Genomic DNA, 18311 nt, shown 5'->3' with positions numbered 1-18311 from the left:
AAACACATCATAAAAAGATTATTGATTTTTAGCTATGTAGTGGCCACGACTCGTTGCCTCTTGCCCAATGATCTATTGACATCTATTGACTATCATGACATGTACTAAGCCCATTCGAATTGTGCCTCCCTGCCCCGATTTGGCGTACTTGCTGCATTTGCTGCCACGCCCCTTTAAGCAAACGTTGGCCTCGCTCAACGTTCAACGTTTCATACAGTGTTTGTTCGCTTTTGGATTGCTTGCCCCTTGTGGCTCTCCCCAGCCGTTCATTTTGCTCTGTTTTTATATTATTTGGCCTCTCTCAGTTGGGCCTACCTTCCTCCCCTCCCGAAGATTTATGGCCGTGCTCCAAGACAATTGCAGTTTACGACTTCCCCCAGAGTTCTGCGACTGATACGCTAAATGATCAATATTTGATGGGGGTATTTGTCATGTTTCCATCGCCAGTAGCTCGCAGGCCATTTAGCGCTTAAACGCTCAATTTCCCGACCCCGCTGCCCATCCATGTTGAAATTTCTGTTATGCAGCAAAGACAATGCACAATTGTTGGAAGTGCCGGGCGCCAAGCGCAATTGTTTGCGAATAATTTTCATTTTTATTTTCACTTTTTGCTTCTGCCCAACTAGCGACCACATCCACATGTATTTATTGGGGAGGCGTTTACTCGGGGGCATGGCTGCATAGATATATATTTAATGAGCCGCAATTAGTTGAAAATCATCGGATTTTGCAACAATTAATTGCATTGCGGAAGGCCTCTGCGGGGAGAGTGTGAGCTGTGAGCGGTTTCGATTGAATTGGGTAATCACTGGACGCCTTCGTATGCAAATAATGATGATGATGAGCCAATCTTGGGCAACCGCAGCGGATCTGGGCCTGCAGGTGTCACTGTGAGTAACCAATGGTATTGGGATGGCCAACCTGCAGTGTTTGCATCAGCACTTGTTCTTTGCAGAGAGCTTAGCCTGCAGACGCTAACTGGATGTGCAAATCCGATGGCCAAACATTTACGTGAAAACAAAGCGGCTGGAATGGCGGGTTTTTGTTGTCCTAAATTTCAAAATTTGCACCGGGGAAGTAAGTATGAGCACATTCGGAGTTGAATTTTACTAGAAACACACACTTCTCACTTTAATGGTTTTTACATAGCGACATTCAAGACCAATGAGAATAAATGTTTTTAACGTTGAATACGCAACGAAAAGAAAGAAATCTTCCTAAATTAATACTTACGTATTGATTCATGTAATTTGTTACTTATTTTGCCCGATGTACTGAAATATAGTGAAAGTATACTCTTAAAATACAATTCTAAGAAGAATTATAGAAATTTGGGTATTTACCTTTTTCAACGTGTCTTTTTTCTATAACGGTTTATTTAAATGATGTAAATTAGCTTACTTGACCACCATGACTAAACAACGCCTTAAAGTATGCACTGAAAAGATTGATACTCCGCAATCAAAAGGAAAATATGAACATACTTTTTGGCATATTGGCAATGCCAAGAATTTTTTTTTTTTTTTTTTTTTTAATTTCAATAGTGTCCTATACCGATACTTTACTCCATCTATACAGCAGACATCCCCAAGCCAAGCTATTATGAAATGACCTATGACAACAGCAAAATGCTGTTGGCCAGCTTCGCTGACGACGTCTGCTTTCTCAGCTCCTCGAACAGTGAGACCGAGTCGTCACAAATGCTGCAAACTTATCTCAACGAATTCGAGAAATGGGCCATGGCAAACAACATCAAAATTAACGAAAGCAAATGCGTAAACGTTTGCTTTACGTTACGCCGTAACACAACTCCTGCGGTACACATTAATAATGTGGACATAGAGCAAGCAACTAAGGCGAAATACCTAGGCCTCACACTGGACAAACGCCTAACCTTCCGCGATCATATTGCCAGAGTCGTCAAAATGTGCAACCTAAAGCGTAACCAACTATTCTGCATGCTAAATAAGAAAAGCAAACTACCTTTAAGATGCAAGCGTCAGATTTATCAGCAAATCATCGCACCTACTTGGAGATACGGCATCCAAATTTGGGGAGTGGCGGCTGCGTCCCACCGAAAACGATTCCAAACCGTCCAGAACAAAACATTAAAACAAATCACTGGCTGTGACTGGTTCGTTAGCGGCCAAACGCTTCACAATGATTTAAACCTGAGCCTTGTTGAAGACCAAATCTCGTTCTTCTCAAGCAGATACAACGACCGACTAACTGCCCACCGTAATCGTCTCGCCCGGAGATTACAGGGGGCTATCCCAATTCGCAGGCTCAAAAGAAGACATTTTGGGCTGCTTCTAAGATGTTAGTATGAATATATTATTTACCTGAAACCTCACTACTCGAAATTTGACCTATTCCTATATATTAAGATGAAAGCAAATTATATTTTATAATTAAGAGATTATTTACTTAAGACAACATTTAGGTTAAAGGCTTTAATTGATCTGTTCCTGAATAATATTAAATAAAGATGTTAATTAATTAAAAAAAAATAGTGTCCTATATTGTAACCGCCAGAAGCTTTACAATAGCGAATAAAAATTAATAGGGCAATTGGTTTTATCCAACATAAATTGGCATTTATTTAATTTTAATTGGTTTCTGTTTGACTTGTATGACACTGAAACTGGAAACTGACAAATTCTTTGTTCGCTGGTCGGACATGCAAACTGCTCGAGTTTTGGGCGGGACTACCAATCCGTTCCACATGGAGCGGTTCAGAGTAGTAATTCCCGGGCATGCCGGCTGTTGTCAATTCAATACATTTAATATTTAATATAGTTAATATGTATATGTATGCTTTCGTAAATGTAATTAGTAATACACATATTTGTAGTATTCAATTTGGGGTTTACCGTATATGCCGCGCTTAATGGTTACGAATGTTTCCACTGGGGTATTTATTCTCTCTTAATTTCGTATAATATTCGTTCTGTTAAGAAGGAGCGAGTGATTAGTATAAATGCGTTTTAAACTGCCTGTCCTCTTGGTTACAGAATTCAAATGTGTGCTGATCGTGCTTAGTTTTCCTCGATGTCGAGCCTGATGTGCGTTGAAGTTGAATGTCCTTCGTATGTGAGTGTCTAATGTTTTTTGTCTGACCTTCTGGTTAATGTTTCTTGGGAGTTAAATTTTGATTAATGCGTTTTATGTAAAGTTAAGTAAAAAATTATTTGTATATGTTTGTATATGCATGAACGCTTATCGCTTAAATAATTACAAATATGAAGCGCCTTTTGATGAATGCAAAACGTGAATTTTCGCCTTATTCATTTTTGACAATGAAGCAACTCAAAAAGCATACGACTCGGAATCGTTATTCCTGCTTGATTTATAGTATGAAAAATGGACTATGTTATATTATCGTACTTATCTTAAGTGGTTTCTTTTTCAAACCGCTTTGTTAAATATTTCGTTTTCTTTTTAATGCCAAAAGTTTTTGTTTTGATTTTGATTTGCCGAAAAGTTTATAAATTTTACGAGTGTAATTAAATTCGAGTTTATTCGTTACAATTGCTGAAATCCAACGTTTCTTTGGCTCTAGAATATTGCTTGCTATTTTAATTACTTGAAAATTTGTAGGTGTATTTCTTTCATTTGCTTATTGATTAAATGCCATTGCCTTTACTATACACTACTTAATATTTGTAGTTCGTTTGCCATGAAAATTTGTAGTACACTCATATAGGTAAGCAATCTTATTTTTTCACAACACTACATTTATATATACGTACATATATATCTATATAAAACTGGTATAGTCTGGGTAAGAGTGAGTATTAGCTTGGATAGGTTAAGTGGGAACCGAAGGAGATTGAAAAGAAATAATAAGCCTGATAAACCTGACTGTTTTCGTCTCCCATTGGTTAAATGCAGTTCGTGATGTGCTTAAGGGACGAGGATCAAAATCCAGTTCCGATCTCGTGGCAGTGCGCTGCTGAAACATCGTGGATTACCCCGAAAATGCCCTGCTATTCTACGTATTGAGCAAAATACTGCATATTTTTCAGCTCCATTGCATCGGTTTCAGTCTGCAAAACTTGGATTGACCCGGTTTCGTTTTTAGCTTGCATTAGTCAGTCTTTGTAGTGTTGGTGGTATCTCCACGGATTTCTGGCCGCAATGGGCGGAACCCAAAAACAATAATTAACCCAGAGCGAATGTAATGAATTAAAAAAAATCAAAATCATATATTTGGCAACTTATGAACTAATAACTTAAGATCAAATGAAGTGAAATAAACAATTTCAGGTTCTCTTAAAGCTTTAAATGCGTATAACTCATGTTCAGAACGGTATATATCAGAATTGGTTTAATAAATCCTGCTTGAGTGTGTCTGTGTGGCTTTCAGGTGTCCCGTGGATCTTGTATAATACATTCATTTATTGTGGCTGCGATTTGTGCATTGAACAGTTTCGATTTGTTCAGTTGGAAGCGCATTTTTGAATTAAAAATAAAGGCGAACTTAGATAAGACAATCACTTGTCTGTAAATAAAGAACAAAGCAAGTACAGAGTACAATTACCGGTTCACAAAGCTCTACAAATTAACAATCATCACAAGTCAACGCAAACAAAACTCCAAATGTGCGCTGTCCATACGAATTACAAAATGCATAGGAAAAAATCATACTATCGCATATGTTACGACTAAATATATATTAATTAGATGAGTTAATATTATGACTTTGACTTAGGCTAGGCAAAGGATGATTTTTCCGCTCCTGGCATATGAAGATGGCAAAAGTTTACACAAACAGATTTCGAATCATCTCCTCTTACACACAAGAATCCATTTCAGTTGCTGTTGCTCTAATATTTCGGTAGACACCGCTTAAAACTAAAGTACATTATTGAAAATTAGTTCGAATACGTAAGTGTTTTCTGTTTTTTCGGGCTGTGCTTGCACCATCTCTCGAATAACTTTAGTAATTTCCCTTAGTACTTCCTGCACACTCTTATAGTAGTTATTTATATGAACGTACTTATATACTTTATGTATGTTTGGTTTGCTGCTTGCATAGACAATATAAATATGTTTCATGAAACTTGCATTCCTTCGTTATAATTACTTGAAGTAGTTGAATATTTTACGTGTATATGCGGTATATAACTCCTTCTCTCTCCTAGTGTTCTGATGATCTGACTGTGTGTCTCTGTGTCCTGTGTGTCTGAGTGTCATTCAACTCCCACGCACTTCATGCAGCTAAAACACTAAGCTAAAATGCCACGCCCACCGCCGCAGGAGGCGCTTACAAATTACACTGCCATAGTATCGTAGGCTGTGAATCCTGCGCCATTTGCTTGTTGGAGTTGGAGTTGTTTTGGGCCGGTTTCGTTTCTGCACGGGAAGAGATGTATCTGATTAGTCGGGAACATTGGAATCGGGACTTGGATTATGTTTATGATGCAAGTAAAGCATTGCAAGAGGCGAGACGGGATCTTTCGGGTGTTTTTGAAGTTTTCTAAGTATCCCCAACCAGATCCAATCTCGCCCCATTGGCCGTGTTTTTATGTTCTGTTCGTGGGTTAACATGGTTTACTTCTGGTTCTTTTTTTTGTGGCAAGCTGAGGCCAAGCACAAAGCTGCAATAAAGTGTTAATACGAGTATTTATGGGAACACTTCGCGATAGACAAACATGGTGTAGGTCTGCTTATTGTATGGAGTAGTTTATCAAAAGGTTTCAACACATTCAACTGTGATTTGCTGTCGAACCAAAAACCAAACAAAAATATATTAAAGACAAAACCAATGTAAAAACTAATATACGAACAAGAACTCAAGACGGGTTATACATAGATACATCGATGTGAGTACTGGATGCACTTTTGGTTAGTATACTAGATGGGTGCTTGGGCATGCAGGGTATTCGTGGCTAGTCACATTTGTTAGGTTCCTTATTCAAGACTTACAACTGTCGTCGACTAGTGTCAGCGATCATAAACATTCGAAATGAGGAAAGGGGGTAAATGAAGATGGGGAAAGTTATTTAGTTGCGATTTATGACTGGGGTACTGCCACAGAACTACACAAATCTAACTCTGTGCAATCGCTTTAACATTTGATTAATTACGTGTGGGTAGTAAATATGTATGGTCAGGCCCATTGGTCTGGTCTTACCTTTCTATCAGTTTACGCATTTCTTCGGTGGTGCGCTGATCTTTCGGTTGTGGAGATCGCTTCACTGCTGCGAGTTCAGCATTTGTGGATCGGAATATTTGCAAAAGAAATAGGTTTTTGTTGCCCGAACCGATAGAGTGGGGTATATATAAATTTAATAGGGTTCCATAAAAGAAAGTAGAAAGAAAAATTCGGAATGGAAATAAAATTTTACAAATATAACCAGCTTAGATCTAAAAACACAGTAAGTAGGCGTCCAATCGGAGTTGGGCAACTTCGTGCAGGTACTTTCAAATTAAGTGCTGGTACCCGGTATCATTACTTATTTGGACCCTCAAAAGGTCATCCCATGCAGATTTCTGGTGACAATTCATGTTAAAACATAAAACATTTATGTGCAAACGGTGTGGTCTATGAAGTGAAATGATATGTGTGTAACATAATTGGATAATAATACAAAAATACCAAAACCAAATTTAAATCGTAATAACTTAAAACTGTTACACTCAAAACACTGACGTTTTTTAATCAAATGTAGCAAAACACAGCATGAATATTTACGAATGAAGGAGATAACAAAAAATCTCTGATAAATGCGAGAAAGTTTCGATGGTAATGATGGTCTTGCAATGATCGTTGCACATATCTTATGATATAGTTACAGTTGATCATGAGCAACAGAGGCGAGGGGTTCGTGAGAAATCGAAGTATGAGAGGTGATCGGTATTCTCGAATAATGATCATGATAATCACACAAACTAACTCAACTTCGGCTATGATCACTCACCCTCGTTGGAGTCTTCTGATTTATATTTACACAAAATTTCGGATAGAATTGAAAAAGATGGCGAATTGATATTGTTAAGATTAGACCGAGCTCTCAAATATATCATGGGCTTGTTAGATTGTAACAAACACTACAATATCCTTTCATCCGAAAAGAACTCATGTCGCCAACTTACCTCCGTAGTTTCCGCGTGGTCCGTGGTCACGATCGCACTCTGCCTCTGAGATCTCATTACTCTCCTTGGAGTCGTTGAATGAGGAGTTGCTCATATCGTGGTTGCGTGGTGGTGGTGGTGGAGGTTCGGGTGATCCATTGCCAGGATTGCGAGCAGAGCCTGTGGATCAAGTTATAAGTTAACCAAGTTTTACATCTTTCAAGGTGCTTAACTGACCGATGCTGCGACGTCCCATAGATCCTCGAGAACCGTAGTGATCATAGGGCTGTCCATAGGGTCCTCCGTACTGGGAGCCGTACTGGTCCTCCTCAGGGGCGCAGTTGGCGGGATCGTCGTATTCGGGTCCGGGTCCGGAGTACAGGCTGCCGCCTTGCGAGTTTACGCGGGTGTATCGTCGCTACAGGACCAACAATATAATGCATTATACTCCAAATCTTCAATTGATTACTACTCACATATTGGTCCTCTTCGGCACAGTTGGCGGGATCATCGTATTCAGGAGCTGGCGTGTAGATCGAGGACTGCCCGCCCTGGCTGTTCTTTCGCTGGTATCGATTGGCCCGAGGCATCGACTGCGATCCGGAGCGGGAGTGCACGTGTCCTGGATGTCCTGGTGGGAGCATAGTGCCCGCGTGTCCGGGAACTGGGCCTGTGTGTCCGTTCTGGTGGGGGAAGGTCTGGAAGTTCATGGCCTTGGTGGGGTCCATTTCCTCGCGGAATCCGAGCAGGTGGAACGTGGCATAGGGGCAGATTTCATCTTCCATGCCTTGCGGGAAAAGGAACCGATTAGCACGTGTGTCCACTCAGAGAGTTCATGTGTTGTTTAAGTGGATTTGGTTTAGAGTGTTTAGTATGCTGCGATGATACCTGGTACCCTTTTCTTTTCCCTTACCATATTATTACTTACTAGTTTGTTAGCTTGATTTAGCTGGATGCAACCAGTTGTTAGACTTTATGTTAGAGCGGATAAACTTAAAAATGGGTACATTTCAGGAGTGATCGATTTTACAGCATAAATCAAATGACTGAAAACAGTTAGTCCATAACAACTGAAGTGCAACAAAAGTCAGATGACCATTTTGATAACTCCTTATTACCTATAGACTAGCTAACCCAGAATATAATAAATCCGTAAGTCGATCAGCACCCTTAAAAAGATGGGTTAGCGAGTTGGGTTAGTGAGGTTATTTATGGGGCATTAAGAAACATAAATCCGTAGAAGAGAGCGGCTGCTCATCTCCACTCCGCCTACCTGGATGCCTATAATGGCACTCGGCATTGCCATGGGCGTGGCCATAGTGGTTGCCGTGCATCGGCACTGGAGGGGCCTTCAGCTCCTCGTACAGGTTGGGATTTCGCCGAGGGTCCCAGGTCGAGTGGTTGGACCGCAGGCCACCGCGGCCTGGACATGTCGTAGAGTGGTATTGTGTGGTTCGGGGTGAGGTGTGTGGTGTCGAGTGTGGTGTTTTTCAATTTCCAATTTCGTACAACATCAATGATAAGTCAATAGAAATCATAATCAAATTGAAGCAACCGATGAGGTGCGGGATTTGGAGTTGGTGCATGGGGAGCGAGAGGTTTAAACGATAAGTATACTTGGATTTAATCAAGGCTGGGAAGTTCCCAATCAAAAAAATGTTTCTAAATTAACAACAACATTTAATAACACGGCTCTTTTCATGCCAGGACTGATGGGGACATTGAAGGAACTGAACAGGAAGCGGCTTAAAAAGCAACACTAAGAATTTTTCGGGTCCGGAAAAGCTTAGCTTGATTGTATGTCGGTATGTGGGTAGAGATCTAGAGCTACCCTTAATATGTATGAATGCAAGGCAACGCAAAATACTTTTCGTTTATGATTTTCGTTCGCAAAGTAAATGGAAGAAAGAACTAAGCCCCATCCATGCCCAGGAGTCCGGGGACCCGACATGGGATGGCGGCATTAATAAATGTTGCATTGGAAATTTAGATGCTTACTTATGACTGTACCTCGCTTAATCCGGTCGCAGGTGTTGTAGTTGGATCCGGGAACGGGGGGCAGCTTCCGATTGGGCGGGGCGATGTAGCCGAGCTCGTCCCGCAGGTCCGGACGACGCTTGTCCAGGGTGGCGCCGGGTCCCATTGTCTGATTGTAAACTACATCGTCTAAAATTAATATATGATATCGCCAACTCAATATTGAAACACTGAAGATGCTTTTCCTTCATCATATGCTGCTCGCATTCAATCAACTCGCATACTTTACTTCTGTTTTCGATCTCGACTTATTCCGTCACTCGTTACTGGTTTTACAATTAATTTTAGATTGACTTGTTGTTTTTTGGTTTTGGTGCGGCATGTCAACACACTAATTGTGCTATTTGGTAGCTCAAAAATACAAGTTTACAAGTTACGATTGCGAAAAAAGATTCCAAAAGATGTTACGTGAAGTGTTTAGGTTATTTGTTTTTAATTTCAAAATATACCAACTGGTCAACGAATACGATTACGATTGTTAACAATGACATGAAATGAGCGATGAACTTAATTTTGGATTTACTCGACCTTTCATTGTCATCGATCAAGGATCTCGATGGTGATTTCAAAAAGCATCTTAGTTTTGGTTGTTCATAAGGGGAAATACAGAAAGTATTCGGAACTCAAAAACGATAGATTTGACTTGTCTTGTTTTGTGGAGGATATGGTTGTAGATATATATATATATGTATATATAGAGTAGTATTTGATTGTGAAGTTGCTTACCATAGTTCATAGGCAAAACGTATGTACAAACAACAGGGCTAGTATAGATATATCGCTTACTGGCTATTCTAATATTGCATAAAAATAGAGTCCTCCACAGATCCAATAACAACTGCTCATAAATAAATTTACAAATTGGTCTGCAAACTGATCTATTCTTCAGAAGTTATCGGGTGCTTCAGTACAACTTTCAAGTCATATTTGGTAATTGAAAAACCAATTGATTTTAATGACGATGAAATATCGATGATGGTTTTCGTATGTACACACAGATATGGACACTAATTAAATATATAATATTGATATGTATTATATTATTTGATTGTTTGGTATATTTTCAGTTTCTTTGTCTGTCTGTTGGTATATTTTTGGAGTGAGAACTTTTGGTATATTTCTGTGCGTGTATCTTGGTTTGGTATCATTCAGATTAGAAATATAAGTAAATCATGCAAAGCCAAACTACACATAGAAATTCCTTTAACATTTAATGATTTGATATCAAAGGTTTACCATCCGAACATTTGGGCTTTATGAGTGACGGCTAAATTTATCGACATGTTGGCTAAATTGTTTGAATAATACTTAACGCAAAATTAGTTAATTGGATGCACATAATCGACCAACATTTAGCCAACATGAAACAAAACAGAAATAAGATATCGATCTAGGCTCTACAGTAAGCTAAAAATGGAATAGGATTCAAGAAAAGAGGTGGCGCTTGTGTGGATTCCTCGGGGAGAACCTACAGTACACGTCCTTCTGGCCGCCGCGCATGTCATCCGCTCGCCTCCGGGAGAGTGCGACGCACACCACGCAGATGCCCACAGCCACCACGACCACGGTGGCGATCAGAGGCACCATGAAGTTGAGATCGAGCCACTCGGGCATCCAGGCGGGCAGGCGGATGCGGGTGTGTACGTTGCCGTGGCTGGATCCGTCGTCCAGGGGCGCGATGGTGCCTTTCGGGGTTGACAGGGTATACAAACCGGATTCGCACATGCAATAGTTGGGTCATAGACAACAGCAATATGGGATATGGGCAGGCAGTACAGGCAATATGGTATTGTGGTATTCGGTATTTTGGGTTTTCGTAACATAAGCGCAAGTGTAGGGTGTTGCAGTTTCGTGGTGTTCAAGTAGAGAAATAGAGAGAAACCGAAAAGGAACGAAATTCTTAATTAGTGGTTAGCATAGATACCTTTGTGGTGATTGCCCTTGCTACGCAGTATACAAATAACAATTATCGCTATGATTATGACGAGCAGAGCCGCCACGACGGGCACAACTAAGTTTAGGTTCGAAAGGATAATGCGGATCGTGTCCTCGGCGCTTAACTCGGGTAAATCTCGCGAGGGTGCGATAGTGCCTGCAACAACAATACAACAACCAAAGGGTGGTGTTGGTTTTGGTCAGTGGGTGGGAACAGACAGTGGGTGGGGCGGATAGAGGCAGAGACATATACAGATACACAGAGTGTGTGTGTGTGTGTGTGTGTTTGAGAGAGAGAGAGAGAGAGGAAGAGAGAAAGAGGAGGATCGGTTTCACCCTTCGACCTCTGCTGGCACATTGACCTTTGCACCGCGTACAACTCGTAAGCACTTAACACATACATATACAAATACAGACTGTGGCAGGCGAAAAATTCAAAGGTTAACTTGTCGATATTGAGTCGTTTTCGTTATTCATATGAGAGAAAAGTAAGATTATTAAGAGAATTAAATAGTATTGGTTTTCGGTTATTTTACATGGCGCAGAACTTAAGCACGCATCAAAATGTGAGTAAGTTGATATGAGACTAGTTAAACTATTAAAAATTGTATATCGAAATTGTATAAAAACAGTTTATTTTACTTTTTTAAATACGTTTAAATGCAATTTGTTTGTGATTCGCTTAGAGCTAGTTAATAAGGTATGTTGTTAGATCGCTAAGACTGCACGAAACGAATGGAATTGCATTCCAGAAGGAGAAACATACCCTTCAAATAAACCAACTAACTTAGATGGAACTCAACTGTAACTTGACATAACTATAACTGAAACGAATCGAAATGGCAAAAACCAAAAGAAAATGTCTGCGTGTGACTGTAGTGATAAGTGATAAGTCGAACCATAAGTAAAAGTTTAAGTTTATGTTTAGCTCTCTCAGCTCGGACTCCCTGGCCAGGACTCGCATGGAACAGGATTGAGATACTTTGGTTGTTGTGATTGATTGTCATGTTATGGTGGCTCTGCTCGATTCTTCGGGTTGAGTTTCACACTTTCTTTGTCTTTTCCAAGCTTCTGTTAAATGAGTACTTTGATATTTTGAATCAAATAAAAAACAAATCAAGTTAGCTTAAATGATAAAAGTGTCGTTTTTGGTGATTGAATTATTTCTGTGACCAGTTGTGGGTGGAAAAATCTAGCTCAGGCAGTTATTCACCCTTGCAAACATCTTATTGGCGGGAAGTTGCATCTGTTGGAGTTCTGTACATTCAATAGATTCGGAAATGGTTAAGCGGGTATAACAACATCCATTTAATATGCTTAATAACGACAGCTATTGGGGCTCCATTTGGCTTTCACATTTGACACCGCGTGTACTCGTATATTTTACCAATTTTCTTTCACAGACTGGGCACAGAAATACAAAAAAAAAAATGCATAAAGAACTATTAGAAATCATAAGGGGACGTTCCATGCCAATTACACCAAATATACAACAAGAAAATAAATCGTTTTCAAATACCGTTGCTCAGCTGATCCATAATAAAAATCAATTTTCAAATATACATATATGTCGCCAGAGAGCATTTTAAAGTAATGAAATAACGTCAATAACGTCTTTTCCCATATGCGTTAAAGTGTTATTGACATGGATGGTCTCGCATTCATATTCATTCTGTTATCTAGAGCACTACAAGGCTTGGGTCTAGCAAAAATTATAATAAAAAAACAAATTGCATTTACGTAAGAAAAATCAGTATTATTTTACACTCTTCGGGTGCTTCTGCGTTCAGAGTTCTGGCAGTAAAAAATATAAATAAGTAACTATTAAAAAAATGATGAGACATAAATGAACTAAAACCACTATATCGACAAGCTTTGTTGGGCAACGAAAAATAACAACAATATAATTTTATATACTGTGCAATTTGTTCACATTGAAAAGCAAGAAAATTATAATTTGCTCATATTTTTTAAAAATTCGTTATAACTTTTCGTGATTGGTAAAGACAAAATAAACTGAAGAAATGTTTTGTACAGCATTGTATAGCTTGGTGCTTCTCATCTTGTTATTTGTATATGGACAGTGTTTTCGGGGTCTCGATCCCAAAACCAACTCCTCAGGCATCCAGTCCCAGTAAATGGACCTTTTGGAAGACCTCAGAGCGGTATTTTTAGCATCAGACCCCGAAGCTGTCAACGTAGAGTACTCTATGTACAATAGCAATGTAGGAATCAATTGGAAATCGGAGAACAGATCATAAATACCTCCGGTAACGGTTAAGGTGGCAAAGTCGTACTCGGCCACGGTGAAGCCAGCCGAGTTGTGGGCAGTAATGCGGAGATTGTACCAGGTGGCGGGTTCCAGGTCCAAAACTACGTAGTTGTTGTCGGGCTTAACGTTGTTCGAAATTTGATTCCACTCAATTTGATCACTGCAGAGGTATGCAATCTTAGATCGCGTTCTAATGCGTTATTAGTGTGTTATCTACCGCTTCTTGCTCTCCACCACAAAGTGCGACATGGGGCATCCTCCATCTTTCCAGGCCTTGAAGTGCAGGGACACGGAGTTCGATGACACTTCAATGAAGCGAGGTTTCTCGGGCAGCTTGGGCTTCTGTCCCTTGGTTCGGGTGTTCAAAATGTCAGACGCTTCGCCGGCTCCAATGCTGTACAGGTTTTTAAATTAGTTTTGTCTCATAATAGGTATTTAAACACTCACTTATTAAATCCTGTGGCATAGACCTGATAGCGGGAGCCGCACAGGAGTCCCTCAATATTGTGCTTCTGTGAGTCCACAGACACTTCTGATGTTTCCCATTCTCCGAATTCTAAGAGTGGGGATTACAATTTAAATACAAGAGAGAACGCTATAGTCGAGTTCCCCGACTATCTGATACCCGTTACTCAGCTATTTGCAGTGCGAAGGAGAGTCTTCAGCACATACAGTTTTTGGCGGTTTTGTGGGCGTTGGAGTGGGCGTGGCAAAAAGTTTTTGGCAAATCGATAGAAATTTACAAGATAATACAAAATGAAAAAATAAAACATTTTGAAAGTGTGGGCAGTTGGCGGTGGGCGTAGAGCTAAAAAGTTTTTGGCAAATCGTTAGAAATTTACAAGACTAATACAAAAATGAAAAAATATCGAAAAATTTTTCAAAAGTGTGGACGTGGCAGTATTGGGCGGATTGTGAGCGTTAGAGTGGGCGTGGCAACATGAATCGACAAACTTGCGCTGCGTCTATGTCCCTGGAGTCTGTATGCTTAATCTCAACTTTCTAGCTTTTGTAGTTCATGAGATCTCGACGTTCATACGGACGGACAGACGGACGGACAGACGGACGGACAGACGGACGGACAGACGGACATGGCCAGATCGACTCGGCTACTGATCCTGATCAAGAATAGATATACTTTATATGGTCGGAAACGCTTTCTTCTGCATGTTACATACTTTTCAACGAATCTAGTATACCCTTTTACTCTACGAGTAACGGGTATAATTAGCACCGAACTAATACGAATTCCAGTTTATATTTAGACTGATCCACCCACCTGGCTTGTAGTGCAGGGTGTATCCATGCAGAGGAGCAGTGTCTCCCTCATGGGGCTTCAGCTTGACAGTCAGGGCATCAGTGGTGGTTGCCGAGAGGGTGACGTGGGGCGATTGTGGTGGTGCCAGAACAATGAGCTTGTGCGTTATGGAGTCCTTTGCAATCGAGTTCTCAGCATGACAGGAGTAATCTCCGGCATCCTGGCGATTCACCGACTTGATGAGCAGGGATCCGTCGGGGAGGAGGCGCATGCGATCATTGGCACTGAATTCGACGCCCTTGATCTTCCAGGTGATCTCGGGTTGGGGAGCTCCAACGGCCAGGCAGGGCATCTTGGCGTCCTCCTTGAAGGTGGCAGTAAATGTGTCGTCGAAGGAGGCGATCTTGGCGGGCACCTGGTCGCTGGGCATGGCCACTATGCTCTTGGACTGCTGTCCTTCTCCAATGGTGGTGCTGGCTGTCACCCAGAACTCGTAGGGCTTGTTCTTCTCCAGTTCAGTGGCCTCGAAACTCATCTGGTAGTGGGGAACCTTTTGAGTCTTTGTCTCTGTTTCAGCGCCTTCGGCCTTAGAGTATACGGTGTACTGGGTGATAATGCCGTTGGGTTGTGCTGGTGGGCGCCAGGATACCAGGATAGCGGCGTTACCCATAACAAGAGCCTTAACGTCAGTGGGTGCTTCGGGAACTGTTAAAGCAAAGATGTTAGAAATTGCTTTTTTTATAGTATATATGGTTATGGTTATGAATTACCATCGGGTTCGGTTTGGCAGTGAATGGGAACGCTTCGGACGCCATCGCCTCCGGCTGTTGTTGCCAGGACCTGCATTGTGTAGTTTGTGTACTTCTTTAAGCCATGGAGAACGGTGTCGGAGGATGCCGTCTTCTTATAATGCCGCTTGGTCTCATCTAAATTAGTTTGGAAAACACAGACAAATTATCATACAAGTATTATCTTCTGATGGGTGAAAAAGTAAAAAAATCAATAATGAACATAAGGACTATTTTTTATTAACATTCTATTTTATTATTCCCATTCTCTGTCAATTCAGTTGTGGTAGTTCCCATATTTGACTTGAATCTACTTACCATACCACTCATCACTGGGGGCATAGACAACCTTATAGGTCTTGATCACTCCGTTGGCGGATTCCAGAGGTGGGCTGACCCATCCGACGCGGATGGTTTGTGAGGTCAAAGTTGTGCAGGCGGTGTCACTGGGTGGCTGGCTGGGCGTTCCCTCGGCCGTGAACTGCTTCTCCTCCTCGCTCAGTGGTCCGGCTCCGATCTTGTTGAAGGCCTGGATCACCACGGAGTACTGGGTGTACACGCGCAGGTTCTGCAGTTCCAGGTTGTGCTCCTTGCCCTCCTCGGTGATGAAGTTGATCGTCTCGAAAACATAGGACGAGTTAGTGTTGGACAGCTTGTATCCGACGTAGTAGCCCAGGATCTCTCCGTTCCACTCGGTGCGTGGTGGTGGCTTCCAGGTTACGCGCATAGTGGTCTGGTTCACGGGTTCTACCTTGATATTCTGGGGTTTGCCGGAGGGCGCTTCTTCGGCTGTGATGATGGTCACCGCTTCGGAGGATTGGGATGTGCCGATGGCGTTCTCGGCCACGATGCGAATGTTGTAGGTGGTGGCGGGGCTAAGCTTTTGCACTTGGGCTTCTGTGGTGTGTCCGGGCACAATGACGCGATCAATTTCGCTCCAGGAGGCACGGGAACGCTTGAACTCAATGATGTACCTGTCCAGAGGGGAGTTGCCATCGTAGGGTTGGGCCCAGCTCAGCTGCACGGAACGTCCGGACTTGTCGAGCACCTTCAAGGCATAGGGCATCTCTGGAACTTCCTGGACTATCATATTTATGCTTGCGTCGTCGGAACCAAAGGCATTAGTGGCGACACAGGTGAACAGGGCGGAGTCGGACCTCTCGGTGCGCTTGATCGATAGGCTGGACATAACTCCGGTGGACAGGATCTCCTCGCGAATGGTGTAGCGATTGTCGTTCTTGGGGTCCAGTCTCATGTTGTTCATGTTCCACAAGATGCCAATGGGCTTCTCGCCCTTCGCCTCGCATTGGAGTACGGCGGGTTCTCCTCGTCGAGCGGTCTGGTTGCGCAGTTTCTCCGTGAACTCCGGAGGGGCCTGAACGCTAATCATAATCACTGCCGAGAGGCCGGAGCCTATTCCATTGATAGCCTCGCACAGGTAGTAGCCCTCGTTGGTCTTCTGGATATTGTCCACATGCAGAGTGCCCTCTTCCACGCGGATGTTGTCGCTTTTCTTCAGATCCTTGTACTCTCCGGGGGTGTCGCCTGGAAAGGAACTCGTTTTACGTGATGCTTTCAAGGTATACTACTGATTTGTACGTACCAACTGCTTTTTTCCATGTGACTTGGGGCTTGGGGAAGCCATCAGCCTTGCATTCCACCTTGGCATCGGAACCCTGGGCGAAGGCTTTATCGGTGGGCTCGAGGATCCATCTAGGAGGTACTGTTGGCCGGGTTTGATGACGCGATTGGGAAAAGAAAACACGTTAGTTGAGCTGTGGTGGTTTCTAGCATAAGTTGTTGCATGCAATATGGTCAAGAGTATCGGCGAAAGCGGAAGGACGGACATAGTTTCAAGCAAAGTGAAATGATTTTTTGATGAACTAAAAAATTCTTTTTAAGTTCGACAACTGCGTGGTAAAAGTTTTTTAACATATAATTAAATATCATTTCAGTTTTCTTTAAAAGGTGTGGAAATATAATAATGCTTTCCTATTCAATACGAAAGTTTAAGTGTTGATTGAATATCGTCTTATTATATACAATAAAATATTTCCACACGATCGCTTACATACGAGGTTAACTTAAAAGGCCAAACTACAACAGAAACATTAGCACAAATAACCAAGATGATAATAGGACAAATGAAAGTGGGGCATTAATAAAACATATGATATACCAAAACTAAAAGTTAACATTTTATGCAATCAGTGCAAAACGAAGTCCTTGTAAAAGATTTTCTTTGTCATTTTGTGTTTCCTTGCCAATGGACTTTGCTTTGTGTCTTATGGTCTAGGTAAATAATAATTAACAAACGAAGAATACTTAATGCAGGATTGGATTAGGATGTGGGTTATTTTTCAGCTGGACAGATACGTTTACGTTTGTGGAAGCGCAAAAGGTCAGTCTCGTTTGGTGGAGGACTGGGTTCCATAGTTACGATTATGTTTATTTTTAGTTAAGTAGACAATTAGAAGCGATTAGGATAATAGATTTAGCTGTTATTGGTTTATTCGGTGTTGGAGCATGAGCCCTGTGAACTTGTATTTTACATAGAAACCATAACCCTCTAGGAGTCATTCGAAATTGAAGCCCGTGAGTCGTAATTCTGAGTTATTCTCCGGAAAAGTGCTAAGTGTAGTGCTGTGTGTGGGTGTGGCTGTGCATGTATGCGTGCAGGGTCAGATCTGAGCTGTTTTGACTTTTATGGATAAGATTCGAGTAAGCTAATACACAGTGGGACCTAGGTTAGATCTAGGCTAACTTTGCCCGACGTTGGTAGGTTTACTGATAGAGTTGATTGCGGAGACTTCACATATTTACACAAACTATATATAGACTATATAGACCTCGATTGACTTGGTTCAACTTGGTCTTTGGCCTACGGATGCGGAATATTGAATAATTCAGAGAAGTCGAGAAAAACTGTATTAGCTGCAGC

At 41.5% G+C, this 18311-nt stretch overlaps 1 protein-coding gene across 1 annotated transcript in view; it reads right to left on the bottom strand.

Moving 5' to 3' along the window:
- Positions 1 to 2637: 2637 nt before the first annotated feature.
- LOC122611470 (Down syndrome cell adhesion molecule-like protein Dscam2) overlaps positions 2638 to 18311 on the bottom strand; it is a 62781-nt gene continuing 47107 nt past the window's right edge. Inside the window, exons 10-24 of the mRNA XM_043784594.1 lie at positions 16974 to 17093; positions 15689 to 16915; positions 15353 to 15508; positions 14604 to 15287; positions 13772 to 13880; positions 13542 to 13718; positions 13318 to 13484; positions 10590 to 10802; positions 9091 to 9246; positions 8354 to 8503; positions 7557 to 7867; positions 7318 to 7498; positions 7102 to 7260; positions 6140 to 6206; positions 2638 to 5358 (exon numbers count right to left, since the gene is read on the bottom strand). Of these exons, the coding sequence (XP_043640529.1) occupies positions 5277 to 5358; positions 6140 to 6206; positions 7102 to 7260; positions 7318 to 7498; positions 7557 to 7867; positions 8354 to 8503; positions 9091 to 9246; positions 10590 to 10802; positions 13318 to 13484; positions 13542 to 13718; positions 13772 to 13880; positions 14604 to 15287; positions 15353 to 15508; positions 15689 to 16915; positions 16974 to 17093 (3959 nt within the window). The 3' untranslated portion in view covers positions 2638 to 5276. The remainder of the gene's footprint in view (positions 5359 to 6139; positions 6207 to 7101; positions 7261 to 7317; positions 7499 to 7556; positions 7868 to 8353; positions 8504 to 9090; positions 9247 to 10589; positions 10803 to 13317; positions 13485 to 13541; positions 13719 to 13771; positions 13881 to 14603; positions 15288 to 15352; positions 15509 to 15688; positions 16916 to 16973; positions 17094 to 18311) is intronic.

Source organism: Drosophila teissieri, chromosome 2L (assembly GCF_016746235.2).
Source record: "Drosophila teissieri strain GT53w chromosome 2L, Prin_Dtei_1.1, whole genome shotgun sequence".
Taxonomy (NCBI): Eukaryota; Metazoa; Arthropoda; class Insecta; order Diptera; family Drosophilidae; genus Drosophila; species Drosophila teissieri.
This window is presented reverse-complemented; position numbering and strand designations above follow the sequence as displayed.